The sequence below is a fragment of the Ceratotherium simum genome, chromosome 6 (genome assembly GCF_057802395.1).
Source record: "Ceratotherium simum simum isolate JZ-2026a chromosome 6, ASM5780239v1, whole genome shotgun sequence".
Taxonomy (NCBI): Eukaryota; Metazoa; Chordata; class Mammalia; order Perissodactyla; family Rhinocerotidae; genus Ceratotherium; species Ceratotherium simum.
In genome coordinates this window covers 58,064,512-58,077,910 of record NC_141905.1, presented here as the reverse complement: position 1 = coordinate 58,077,910, position 13,399 = coordinate 58,064,512, and the positions used below count along the sequence as shown (strand labels likewise).

Genomic DNA, 13,399 nt, shown 5'->3' with positions numbered 1-13,399 from the left:
CTTGAGTGTCTGTCACTGATGGCTGTGTAAGTTCTCTTCATTGCCTATTACAGACGATTAAACAACAATGAGATTTCCATTCTGGAGGCCACTGGGATGTTTAAAAAACTCACCCATCTGAAGAAAATGTGAGTTACTCATTGGCGGGAAGGTTGCAGTCAGGATGCTGGCCGGGATGGAGAAAGAGAATACTGGGTGTGGGGGAACTCACGTGGGGGGCAGGGCTCCTATGCATGGGGGTTGGGTGCAGGAAGAGGGGTTCTGAGCTCCATCATCCTCCTGCCGCCTCTTCTCTCAGCAATCTGAGCAACAACAAGGTGTCGGAAATTGAAGATGGGGCCTTTGAGGGGGCAGCCTCCGTGAGCGAGCTGCACCTGACCGCCAACCAGCTGGAGTCCATCCGGAGCGGCATGTTCCGGGGCCTGGACGGCTTGAGGACCCTGTGAGTGTGCGGGCTGGGGAGTGGGCTGGGCGGCCGGAGTGCGGGAGGCAGAAGCCGAGGCAGAGTATGGGAGTCTGCATTAAAGGGAAAGGAAGAGAGAGGGTGGGAGACTCCCTCCCCCTGGCTCCAGCTTGCAGGAGGCGTGACAGCTGAGGACCCTGACTGCAGCGGGCCAAGTAGTCAGGTGTTAGTGACTGTGGTGAGGCCTGCTTTCTTGTTCCCTGGGGTGTGAGGTCGACGCCTGGTGAAGGGGTGGAGGGAGGTGGGCCCTTCTGGAGGTCCCCTCTCATTGCCCTGGGGTCAGGCTGCAAGAGCACCTCACGTGTGTTCAGTTCAGGAGTGGCCGGGACTGCTGCAGGCAGGAGGGGCTGGATGGCCCCATGTGGGGTACATTGCAGAGGTGACTCAAGTGTAGATGGGGGAGCAGGGATGGCCCACCACCCCTGGGATCCTGGGATCCCATGACCCAGAGCCCAGCCATGGCTAACCAGACACTGGGACTCAGTAGGACCATGGGGTCATCCACCCCCTGTGAAGGCTGCAGGGAGCCCCCTCTCTGTCCAGGCAGCACCAGCTCTTCAGATGGTCATGTAGACCCTTGGAGTGTCTAGTAGGCAGTGCTGTCCCACAGTGACAGAAATGTCCCACATCTGCACTGTCCAATCTGATAGCCACACGTGGCTGTGGAGTACTTGACCCGTGGCTAGTGCTACTGAAGCACTAAATTGTGAAATTCACTTCATTTTAATTAATTTAAATCTAAATAGCTACAGGTGGCTGGTGGCTACTCTGTTGGGCAACACGGCTCTAGAAGCCGCCTGCCTGGGTTTGAATCCCAGTCCTATAGTAGGGCTGTGGATTTGTCTTCTGAGCACGTCTCATGGAATTTGTGTAATCTATGAATGTGTGAAGGGATTCTCTGTGGATTTTTGTTTGTTTTACAGAAAGGGGATTTTCTGACGCACCGTGTTTTGCAGCTTGCTTTTATCGCTTGTGAATATAGCGTGACCCCCTTTCCAGGCTGTTCACAGAGGGCTGCCTCATTCCTCTTTAAACTTGCCTAGTATTGCTGTGAACTGTTCATCCACTTGGGTCCTTTCCCAGGAAGACTTGGATAGGGCCGGAGGAGAGGGGAAGCACTGGTGCTGGGTCAGAGCCAGCCAGAGCACATGAGTGATGGTACAGGCACAGGAAAAGAAATGCCCGTAACCCCTCCACTATGTAGAGACGACCACTGTTAATTGTTGATAGAAACAACTGTCCTTCCAGTATTTTATAGATGTATACTTGCATACATGTAACATATATACACCCACACACATGCATGCATCCATACAGATATTTTTCAATGGAATTTTATCATACAGTTTATTTAGTAACCTGCTTTTTCTTTAAACACAATGTGAGCACTTTCACCTATCGTTAAAATTTCTTTTACAGCATCATTTTGAATGACTATATATATTATATAATTATTGGAAATTTAGGCTACTTCTAATTTTTTTATTATAAGCAGTGCTGTGATTAATATCTTTGTGATGGAATTCTGTGCTCGTCCAGGATTACTCCCTTATGGTAAATTCCTAAGGGTAAACTTGCTGGGTGACAGTATTAAGTGCTGAAAAGGGTCTCAGCAAACACACTTCCAGGTGTATCCCAAGTCGTCCTCCTGCCGGCCCAGGTGAAAGTGCCCATTCCCCCCCTCTTGCCCACTCTGCACATTATTATTGTTATTATTATTGTATTTTTAATTATTTTGCAATTTGGCAGGCATAGATTCAATATCGCTTAAATGTCCTTGATTACTCGTAAGTTTGAACATTTTTCATGAATGTTGATAACCATTTTAATTTCTTTCATGAATTGCCTACTCTGTGTCAGGCTTGATTTTTGTTTTTGGTTGGGGAGGGGAATTGAGCCAGATTTTTGAGGATGAACAGAGACTTTTGCAGATATAAATGAGGAAGAAGGTCATTCTAGAAGGAAGTCATACCTGGGGAAAGGCGTGGCGATGAGGCTCGTGCAGCCTGCCTGAAGGACAGAAGAGTCGAGGGTGTGTCGCTGTCTGGGGAGGTGGCAGGGTCTGGTCTGGGGCTGGATTGGACAGGCTCTCGCAGGTCACGGTAAAGAGTGTAAACATGATTCTGTGGGCGGTTTGGAGGCCGCCGTGGACTTTAGGCTGGAGAGGAACGCAACCGGGTTTAGGTTTTAGGCAAGTCTCTCAAGCATTGATGTGGAGCTTGGCCTGGAGATGGGGGAGGCACTGGGCATCCGGGGAGTGAGGGTGACGGTCAGCGTGCGGGCCGTGCGGGCAGGATGGAGAGGAGGGCATCTCAGAGGCAGGAGGGCCTGGAGGGGAGCACGGGTGTGTAGAAGTCTGGTGCTGCGGCTCCCCTCCCCGTGGCTCAGGGCCTGCGGAGGAGAGTCTGTGAACTGGCCGGTGGCGGCCAAAGCACAGCGCAGGCAGATGGCCGCAGGGCACAGCACGGCTCTCCCCTCCTCTCCCACCCTCCTCAGGATGCTGAGGAACAATCGCATCAGCTGCATCCACAACGACAGCTTCACCGGCCTGCGCAACGTCCGCCTCCTCTCGCTCTATGACAACCAGATCGCCACCATCTCCCCCGGAGCCTTCGACACCCTCCAGGCCCTCTCCACGCTGTAAGTCCAGCCCTCGGAGGACAGGTGGGCCTAGGGCTCTGGCATCAGCCGTCTGAACCCTGGGAACTCCCACCCGCCATCCCAAGGGCATGGTCTTCTTGACTGGTTCCTTTAAAGGTCTCACTCAGGGATGTTTGGGGCCTCACGGTTTGTTGAGACTTGGGTCTCACCACGTTAGAATGCTGCCTCTTGGTAATTGCTGGGCATTTGGGAAAGAGTGTTGAGTGGCTGTGTGGCCAGGAGGGCAGGAGAGGGCTTTGCGGGGATAACCGAGACAAATCATGGTCACACAACATGCCTCTTCCAGAAACCTTCTGGCCAACCCTTTCAACTGCAACTGCCAGCTGGCCTGGCTGGGCGACTGGCTGCGCAAGAGGAAGATCGTGACGGGGAACCCGCGCTGCCAGAACCCAGGCTTCCTGCGGCAGATTCCCCTGCAGGACGTGGCCTTCCCTGACTTCAGGTGTGAGGAAGGTAACTTGGGGGCCCCTGGGTGGCAGGGGAGAGGGCGGCTGGCCAGGTCAGGGGGATGGGGAGTGGCCGGGCAGTGCCCCTTGACATGCCCCCTAGGAGGGGTCCCGTGGGGAGGGGAGGCTCTGTTGATGGCAGGGGTGAGGAGCAGGGAGACCCCCCTCTTAGTCCTGCGCCTACCCCTGCCTGGTGGTGTCTTTGTGTGATTATAAGAGCAACAATGTGCTTATTGTTAAAAAAAATTTGGAAAATATGGATAAAAGAAGGAAATAAACATTACCTATTATCCCATCACTCAGAGAAAATAATAGTTAACATTTTAGAGTATTTTCTTCATATATATACATTTAACCCAGAAACCTGCCTCCTGGCTGTTCCTAAGTGCTCCAGACTTATGGTTCACCCTGTCCATAATATGCAATGGGACCCCCTTGGGCCCCCATCCTCCATGTGAGAAACCTTGCTTACTTCTTGCCAATGTCCTATTTCCTCTGAATTCTCAGTCTCTCTCCTGTGGCCACTCCTTTCTTTCTCTACACATGCAGAATGCAGCCTGTCTCTTGATTTCCCCCAGAGCATCACGCACACCAGGCAGCTGTTGGAAGCCGATTTTTACCGAAGGCAACAGAGCAAGGCTGCGTCTCAGCCCAGCCGTCCCTGTTCTTAGCTCTGCCACAGGGGATTTCTCCCCACTGCCTTCAGCTTCCAGCCCCCTCTCTGCTCCCCTGCCCCCGGTCTCCCCCTTCCTCAGCGCCCTCTCCTGCCCTCTGTCCAGTCTGCTTCTGGGTGGGGGCAGTTCAGCTCTCAGGCTGGCCCATCCAGGCCAGGTGAGGGTGACACTGGGTGGGGACCTTCAACTTTCACACCAAGAAAGACTGTCGGGGTATTTTTCTAAACAAAATCAGTGGATTTTCTAAGAGCAATTTTGTTTCCAACTTAAAAAGAAAAGCTCCATACTATTTACATATATATTTTTCTATAATGGTAACTTGCTAGTCTTTTTTTAAAAATTGTTTTTCTTTTTTTAACCTAACTGTATATTTTGGGCATTTTCTTATGCCATTAAGCATCCTTTGAAAGCATTATTTTTTCCAAGGAACAGTTTCTTTTTATTTTTCTTATCACAAAGTGATGCATCATCGAACAACAACAACAGCAGATAATCCGGAAGGAGAATAAAAACGTCACTGATGTGTCCCCACTCCTCCTACCCAACCCTGGTCAGCATCCCGCTGTGTGACCTTCCCGATCTTTGCTTTGTGTTCGTGTGCACGTGTATGACACACTCAGGATCTTGCAGTACCGCCTGTGCAAACCTTGCAACCTGAGGGTCTGCTGTCTGGAGGCACCACAATGGATGTAACCCGCCCCCTGCTGCTTGGTGTTTCCATACTTCCAGAGTTCTGCTGTGACGCCTCATGCTGCCAGGAACATCCTGGTAGATAACTCTGTGCATATATGCGGTTTTCCCCTTAGAATAACTTCCTAGAAGTGAAAGGATGAAAGCATTTTTGAAACGTTGCTGCCAAGAGGCAGGAGAACGCAGTGGTCAGGAGGGCAGGTTCCCGAGGCAGCTGGCTTGGATTCCAGTCCTGGTGCCACCTCTTCTGGCTGGGGGACCTTGGGCAAGTTGCTCAACCGCTCTGCCTCGTCTCTAAAGTGGGCTAATAGTAGCACATCCCCCAGAGAGAGATTCTGAGGACTCAGTGAGTTCATCCTTATCATGCGGTGCCTGCACATAACCCATAGTCACTGTCACCTGCTTCCTAGCGCTTTCAGCAGCTGTGACCGTGGTGTCCTTATCGTCCCTCCTACACCCAATCAGAAGAAAGGAAGGCACACAGAGAGTGCTCAGTAATATTTATTGAATAAATGAATGAATTGAAGAAGGATGGTGTGATAGAGGAGCTCAGATTCTGTGTCACCCAGACCTGGGTACAGACCCCGCGTTGCCTCTGACCAGCCTTCTGAACTGAGCAAGTTATTAACCTCTCCAGATCTCAGTAAAATGGAAATTCATTCATTCATTCATTCATTCATTCATTCATTCAACTGATCTGTTTTGAGGGCTACTGTGTGCCAGGCCCTGCTCTAGGCGCTGGGCTCCTTGACTGAACAAAGAAGATGAAAAAGACACAAGTCTCTGGGGACCGGCCCCATGGCCTAGTGATTGAGTTCAGTGCACTCCGCTTCGGCGGCCTGGGTTCGCAGGTTCAGATCTACAACACCTGCACCACTCCTTGGCGGCCATGCTGTAGTGGCGACCAACATACAAAATAGAGGAAGATTGGCCACAGATGTTAGCTCAGGACGAATCTTCCTCAGCAAAAAAAAAGACACAAGTCTCTTTCCTCATGGTGCTGCATTCTAGGGGTGATAGTGGCACCCCTTACTGCATTGTTAGGGAGATTATGTTGAGGTACAGTGTCCGGCACATGGTAGGTGCTCGAGAAATGTGGCTGCCATCCTCCTCTGCTGTGCCCAGGGCCACCTTGGATCCGAGGCAGAAGAGAACCTCAAAACAGGCCCAAGAGGCTTTAGTCGGGGAGGGGTGCAGTCAAGAGGAGACCTGCTGGTGCATGAGGTAGTGTCAGAGAGGGGCTTCTGTTCTGAGGCGCCCTGGAGTGGGGCCCTGGCTGCAGGAGGCCCTAAGAAGGCCTGACCCCTCATGGATGTGGCTTCCTGCTTTCCTCCTCAGGCCAGGAGGAGGGGGGCTGCCTGCCCCGCCCACAGTGCCCCCAGGAATGTGCCTGCCTGGACACCGTGGTCCGATGTAGCAACAAGCATCTCCAGGCCCTGCCCAAGGGCATCCCCAAGAACGTCACAGAACTGTGAGTAACCCAAGGCCTGGCGTCCGGAGGCGAAGGTGACCAAGAGCAGGTATCAGGTGACTGGGAGCTTGGAGCTAGGGCTTTGCAGGAGACACTGGTTCCAAGAAGGCTTTGAGCTTTTCCTTGACCCCCCTCTGCAGTCACCTGATGGCGTGAGTCACCCATGGTGAGCGCTTCATCCCTTTAAACTAAGCTCTGCCTTTAAAATAAGAAATAACATTGCTTTTTCCACTTCACATCATTTCATGAGCATTCCCCTCTGTCATGAAAACTCTCACAAAGTTATTTTTACTGGTCGCATAATATTCCATGACATGAATCTACTACGATCTCTATGACAAATCCCCCTTTGTTGGATATTTAAGTTGTTTCCAATTTTTTACTATCATAAATAGCATCAAGGTGAACATCCCTTCAGTGAAACTGCTGGTCAAAGAGCACTATGTTGCTAGGACACCTGCTGCCTTTTGCCGGATGCCTTCCAGAAAACCTGTTTCCTTTGCACTCCCACCAGCCCTGTGTGGGAATGGTCTTCTTACCCGCCACTGCCGACCATCAACACCGGGTGTTGTGGGGCTAAAATCTTTGTTGATTTGGCTTTGGTATCTGAGCTCCTGTGGGTGTGTGGATGTAAACGTATATGACAGACAGAGGGATGCAGAGCAGGGCTTCTTCAACAGACAGCTCTAAACGAAAGGCTTTGGCCAGTCCCGACTCTTCCTGTCCCTGGGATTGGTCCCTCTGGGCCTCCGTAGTGGAGCCTCTCTTTTCCCTGTGGGGAGCGCAGGAGGTTTTCATTTGTATTTCTTTCATTACCAGCAAGCCTGGCCTTCTTCGCAAGCACATCAACCACTGCGGTCCTCATCCTGTGACTCTCCTTCCCTGTTCCATGCATAGTTTTCTATCACAGTGTTAGTGTCCCTGTTTCCTCCCTGGTGCCTCATTGCAACCCTGAGAATAATTGGGCTGGTGGGACAGCCTGCCGTCTTTGAGGATGCTGAAGTGCAGAGGCCATGAAAATCACTTGAATTCTCTGAGCCTCAGTTTCCTCAGCTGTAAAATGGGGCTACTCAGGCATGTTCACAAGGGCCGCTGAGAGGATCAAATGAGAAGGGCGGGCAGTCCCTTTGTAGGACACAGGGTGATGGTCAGGGTGAGTGAAGCCTGAGGTTGCTGCTCTCTGGATCTTTGGGGATGGGGGAGAGCCGTCCTGAGGGTTGCAGTTGGTGGGTCCTGTGCAGGGAGCCCACCTGGGGCTTCAGCTCTGGTCCTTGGGTCACTGCTTAGCAAGGATGGCTGGTGGCAGTGGGGGGAGGGAAGGGCAAGTTCACAGCATCTTGAATCCCAAGCTCTACCCTGTACATATGGGGAAGCTTGGGAAGCTTTGGGAGGATTCTTGGTGGGCTTGGCTTGAAGGACAATGACTAGGGTGGCAGGGTGTATAGTCCCAGAAGGGAGGCCAAAGTGGGGAGAAGAGAAGGAGGAGCCCAGGCATGGGTGACGGCGTACAGTCAGGGGAGATGCGAGAGCAGAACAGAAGCAGATGATGAGAGACTAGTGGGCAGGAGAAGCTGGCGGCTACGGGACTGGCTGCAGAGGGAGGTGGAGAATCTCCGTCGGGGTCCTGAGCCTGGGTGGATAGGAGCATGAGTGTGATGCTGATGGAGTCAAGGGAAGCCGGTTTGGGTGTGGAAATACCAAGCTCAGGTTGGGCATGTTTGGGCCTGGGGCTTCCATGGGACTGGCCTCACGCATCTTGCCAGCGGCTAGAGAGGGGCCTTGTAGCTGGTGGGGGCCTGGCAGGGGGACCTGAGACATATGTACGTGCAGATCCATCTGTTTGGCCAGGAGTATTGCAGAGCAGAGTGGGAAGGGCAGGGGGCCCGGGACTGAGCCCTGGGTGGTGCCCACTGACCAGGAGGAGGCTGAGGGGGGAGGCAGGGGGGCGGGAAGGAAGCCAAGAGAGGCTTCATGTCTCCATGGTTTTTACCAAGTTCTTTAGGTGGCACCTACCTAAATGGCCTAAGAAATTTACGCATTTTCTCCTTCCTTTAGCAATTCTGGCCAACTATGTGGACCTCCTGTAGGAGAGGAGATGAGAGAGAAGGCCCGGGCTGCAGGGAGATGTTTTCCCAGCCCTGGCACTGCCGGAGGCCGACATGGCCACTAACTGCTTGTGTTCTTTCCTGTAGCTACCTGGACGGGAACCAGTTCACACTGGTTCCGGGACAGCTGTCCACCTTCAAGTACCTGCAGCTTGTGTGAGTATCCAGGCTGCTTGAGGATCCCAGACCTGCCTCAGAGGACAGGAGGGCCATTGCCGTCTAACGGTCATGGCTCCAGCTTTCCTGGAATTCCCTACAGACCCACTTCTGGCTGATCCCATTTTTAAAATTTCACCCCCTCCCTCTGGGAACAACTGTGCATAGAGCTGTTTTGCCACCTAGTGGTCATTCTTGGGAATTGCATTGTTCCAGGCTCCCTTGGGTGGGACCCTGTCTGCTTCTGCCCAAGCATCTCCCCAAGCCTTCTTCTAGGCTGGTAATTATTGTTAATGTGGGTCATCCTTGCAAAGGTGGGAGCCAGAGCAGAAGCAGAGAGTGATGGGAAACTAGGTCCACCCTTGGCCCTCAAACTGAATATGAAATATGGCAGCTACGATACACATCTGTAACTAAGGTTTTCTTTAGGCTAACATCTGCTTTTCTGTTATTTCCACCTTTCACTCTTTCCACCCCATGAAAATATAAATAATAAGCCTCAGCATAACTTCAGCTCCTCTTAGCCTTCCAGCCTAATTAACACCTCACTTCAATTGTCTTTATCTGCTCACTGGCCAGATTCTACCAAAAAGAAGTCCAGAGAACATTCCATCTTAGTGTGGCTTGCTGCTCAAAATGTGGTCTATGGGTCAACAGCAGCCCGAGAACTGTCCATAGTGCGTCCACAATTAGATAAGGAACTTGCACGAGAATGTAAATCAACATATTGCTTCCTTCGTTGAGAAAGTGTTGCTATGAAAAATATGTTACCTACGCTAGTTGTGTGTTTAGTGCCATAGGCAATTGCATTTTGGCACAGGTTCCTTGCTGTGGGACAGTCTGTTCAAGGACTGGCCATTTTGAGTAGCGCTGGTGTACAGAATTGGGAAGCTCCGGTTTATCTGTCTTTGCCAATGACCTAGCGAATGTGTTTTGACTCTTCCACTGGCGGGTGGGTAGTGATTTGGTGGCTGGTGACAGAGTGCCAAAGAGAAAGACAACCTTTCTTTGGTATAATTTGAGGCAGCTCCACTAGTGGCTCGGAGACACTTGAGGAGGAAAGGAGGGAAAGAGGACCAGTGTCAGGCCAGTTATTATTAGGAAACTGCCTGTCGGGGGCTGAAGTACCACCACCTCTTCATCACGAGGAAGGGCCACAAAGCGTACTGAACCTTCAGTGAAGTACTCAAACGTGTCTCTGGGAACAGTGGAACGATTCTGCATGAGATTGGTTGGAGGAATGTTTACTAAGAGGAAATGAAGGCAGGGCACATGGATCCATTTTGCAAACATTTACTGAGCCAAGAGCTGCATGAAGTGAGCAGATATGAACGCCCCTAAGTCACAGGCCTGCCCCCCGAGTGTCCTGGTCTGGAGGGCAGGCAGAAGGGAGAAACGGGAGCACATGAGGTCGTGGGGAGTATGAGTGTTCCAACAGAGGTAAATGCAGATGAGGGCTGTGGCTCAAAGTGGGGGGTGATGAACCCAGGGTGGGGGGCTCAGGGAGAGTCAGAGTTCATTGAGGGGGTAGGGCCGGCCCTGTGGCTTGGTGGTTAAGTGCGCGCGCTGCGATGCTGGTGGCCCGGGTTCGGATCCCGGTTGCGCATCGAGGCACCACTTCTCCGTTCATCCTGAGGCCGAGTCCCACATACAGCAACTAGAAGGATGTGCAGCTACGACACACAACTATCCACTGGGGCTTTGGGGGGAAAAATAAAATAAATAAAATCTTTAAAAAAAAAAAAAAAAAAAAAAAAAAGAGTTCATTGAGGGGGGCAGAGGGAACAGGATATCCAGAGGCAAATCCATCCAAGGCATGTGGGGAGCAATGAAGGAGAGGTGGGGCCAGACCCTGGAGCCCCTGGCAGGTGGCTAGGCTAAGGGGTCTGGAGTTTGCACTGTGGGTTTTTTGGTGGGGAAGTGACCTAGTCAGATCTGTGTCATAGAAAGATTGCCGAGGTGCCCGCCCATGTGGAAGATGGATCAAAAGGGGGCAAAGCTGTGGGTGAGAGATGAGGTGAGAGTCTGAGACACAGTGTGAGGAGAGAGGTGATGGTGGCTTGACGTAAGCAGAAACTTAGGGGGAGGGGACAGATGTGACAGATGAACAGAGGCACAAGCCAATGGATAAGACAAGGGACTGAGAGGACATGTAGGTAGGGCGGTGTTTCTAGGTTGTCGGAGTTGTTGACCGGGATTGGGGCGTGCAGCACAGGGCACGGGGGTGGGAGAAAGTGCAGGATGTGGACTCGAGTTTGAGTGTCTGTGGGACATCAGGTCTCGGGAGGGGAGTTCATGAGAGAGGGCCAGCTGGGGCCACAGAGGAGGGCCCCATCAGCACACGATGGTGAGGGAAGCCAGGAGCATCCCGAGGGCAGCCAGAGTGGACTAAAGGAAGAGAGAGAATGAAGTAGGGCCTTAGGGATCCCCATGCCTCAGGGTGAGTGAGAAAGAAGCGTTGGCCGGGAGACCGAGGAGGCGCTGCCAGAGAGGAAGGGAGAGCGGGAAGACAGTCAGGGGTCTGAGGAAAGAGGGGGAGGTGAAAGGTTTGAGAGGAGCGTGGTCAGTTGTGCCAAATGCTGCAGGGTAACGCTGAGAGTAGTTGCAGTGACCTGGGGTTTAGGGGCCAACAGACAGGGGTTTGAATCTGGCTCTTCCTCCTAGCAGCTGTGTGACCCTGGGTGGGTTACTTCACCACTCTGAGACCATGTGCTTTCCTTTGCAAAATAGGGTTGCTATCTCCCCCATAGGCTTGTAGGGAGGGCTAGTGAACCAGTCTACGTAAAGTGCTAGCAAGAGAGAGCACCCACTAGATCTGGCAGTTGGGGGCAGCTGATGCCCTTGGTGGGAGCATTTCCATGATGGAAGGGGGCTGGAGCCAGGCTATCCTTGCATGGCGTGGGGGGTGAGGAAATGGAGCTGTGAAGCCCGGGGACCTAGAGGGAGTTCAGGGAGTAGAGTGGAGGGCTGTTGCTAATTGGGAACCACGTGCCCCTCTCCACCCCCTCCCCACACCCCTGGAGTGCCAGTCGGAGCCACTGGCCCACCTGGCTGGGAGAGAGGGAGGGAGGGGGAGGAGCCATAGCAGAGAGCCAGGGTTGAGTTCTTTCTTTCTAAACGATGATGCTTTTGTCTTTTCCAGGGACCTGAGTAACAACAAGATCAGTTCCTTAAGCAATTCCTCCTTCACCAACATGAGCCAGCTGACCACCCTGTGAGTCCCAGGGCGGGGGAGGAGGGGAGGGCACACAGCTATGGCCACTGAGACTTTCCCCAAACCCCTTCAGTAATGGTCACTCGCAGCATGCAGACTCTTACCCACCAGGGAGTGTGCCAGGGCTGCCAGCTGGAAAGACTTTGTGTGTGTGTGTGTGAGGAAGATCAGCCCGGAGCTAACATCCGTTGCCAATCCTCCTCTTTTTGCTGAGGAAGATTGGCCCTGGGCTAACATCTGTGCCCATCTTCCTCCACTTTATGTGGGACGCCGCCACAGCGTGGCTTGACAAGCGGTGTGTCTGTCCGCACCCAGGATCGGAACCCCGGGCCACCGAAGCGGAGCACGTGAACTTAACCGCTATGCCACCAGGCTGGCCCCTGAAAAGACTTTTAAAAACATTTTTTATTGTGAAATACAGCATATATACGGAAAAGTGCAAAAATAGAAATGTCCATTTTAACAAATCATCATAAAGCTAGCACAAGTGTAAACACCTAAAGCAAATAATAGAACACAGCTAGCACCCCAAAAGTCCCCCCATCCCTTCCTGTTCATTATCCCTCCTTCCCCCCCACCCCGAGGCAGTCCCCACCCTGACTTGTAGGATGATCTCTTCTTTGATCTTCTTTATAGTGTTGCCATCTCCATATCATTTCTACACAATGAAGTTTAATTTTGCCCATTTTTGAACCCTATATAAATTGACTCCTACAGCATTTATTCTTTTCTTTGCTATTATGTTTGTGAGATCCACTCGTGTTGTGTGAAGCTGTGGTCTGTTCATGTTCATTTCTATATAGTATTCCTTGTAGGAATAGGCCATACTTCCCGTATCCATCCTACTATTGATGGATATTTGGGTTGTTTCCAGTTTGGACTCTTGTGAACAGTGACCCTCTGAACATTTTTGTGCCCAGATTCTGAGATATTTTAGTGATTGCTTTAATTATATTCCAAGTAATTGATTGGAAAGTATTAACAAGCATTGCATATATTTGTCTGGAGCTTGAGAGTGTATCTCATTCACCTTCCCTACATCTCATTATACAGAAAATGTGTCAAGAACTTAAAATTTTCCATTAGGTTCTACTGCAGTCAAACAGTAGAGCCAGACGGGGTCCTGACCCAGCCAGGCCCCCAGGAGCAGAATGTGGGTCCGAGGCCGTGAAGTGCTGGTTCCAAGTTAGCCACCTGTGCTTACCAGCCCCAGGCTCTACCAGCCCCAGGTTCCCGTTTCGAAGTCTTCATGAGCCTGTGTGTGAAGCTGCCATGGTCTAGGGCAGTGGTTCTCAACCAGGGACCATTCTGTCCTCCGGGGGACATTGGGCAATGTCTGAAACACTTTTGGTTGTCAGAGCTGGAGGAGGGTGGGGGTAGCTACCAGCATCTCATGGGTAGAGGCCAGGGCTGCTGCTAAACATCCTACAGTGCACAGGGCAGCCCCCCAAGATAAAATTGTCAGTAGTGCGGAGGCTGAGACATCCTGGTTTAGGTGATCCTGCAGCTGCACGGGAAA

The 13,399-nt window shown here is 51.9% G+C and overlaps 1 protein-coding gene across 2 annotated transcripts in view; it reads left to right on the top strand.

Moving 5' to 3' along the window:
- SLIT1 (slit guidance ligand 1) overlaps window positions 1-13,399 on the top strand; it is a 177,466-nt gene that overhangs the window by 138,302 nt on the left and 25,765 nt on the right. For both annotated transcript variants that reach the window (XM_004427897.3, XM_087432360.1), the window contains exons 17-23: window positions 54-128; window positions 299-442; window positions 2,960-3,103; window positions 3,411-3,577; window positions 6,273-6,405; window positions 8,598-8,666; window positions 11,809-11,880. In XM_004427897.3, the coding sequence (XP_004427954.2) occupies window positions 54-128; window positions 299-442; window positions 2,960-3,103; window positions 3,411-3,577; window positions 6,273-6,405; window positions 8,598-8,666; window positions 11,809-11,880 (804 nt within the window). The remainder of the gene's footprint in view (window positions 1-53; window positions 129-298; window positions 443-2,959; window positions 3,104-3,410; window positions 3,578-6,272; window positions 6,406-8,597; window positions 8,667-11,808; window positions 11,881-13,399) is intronic.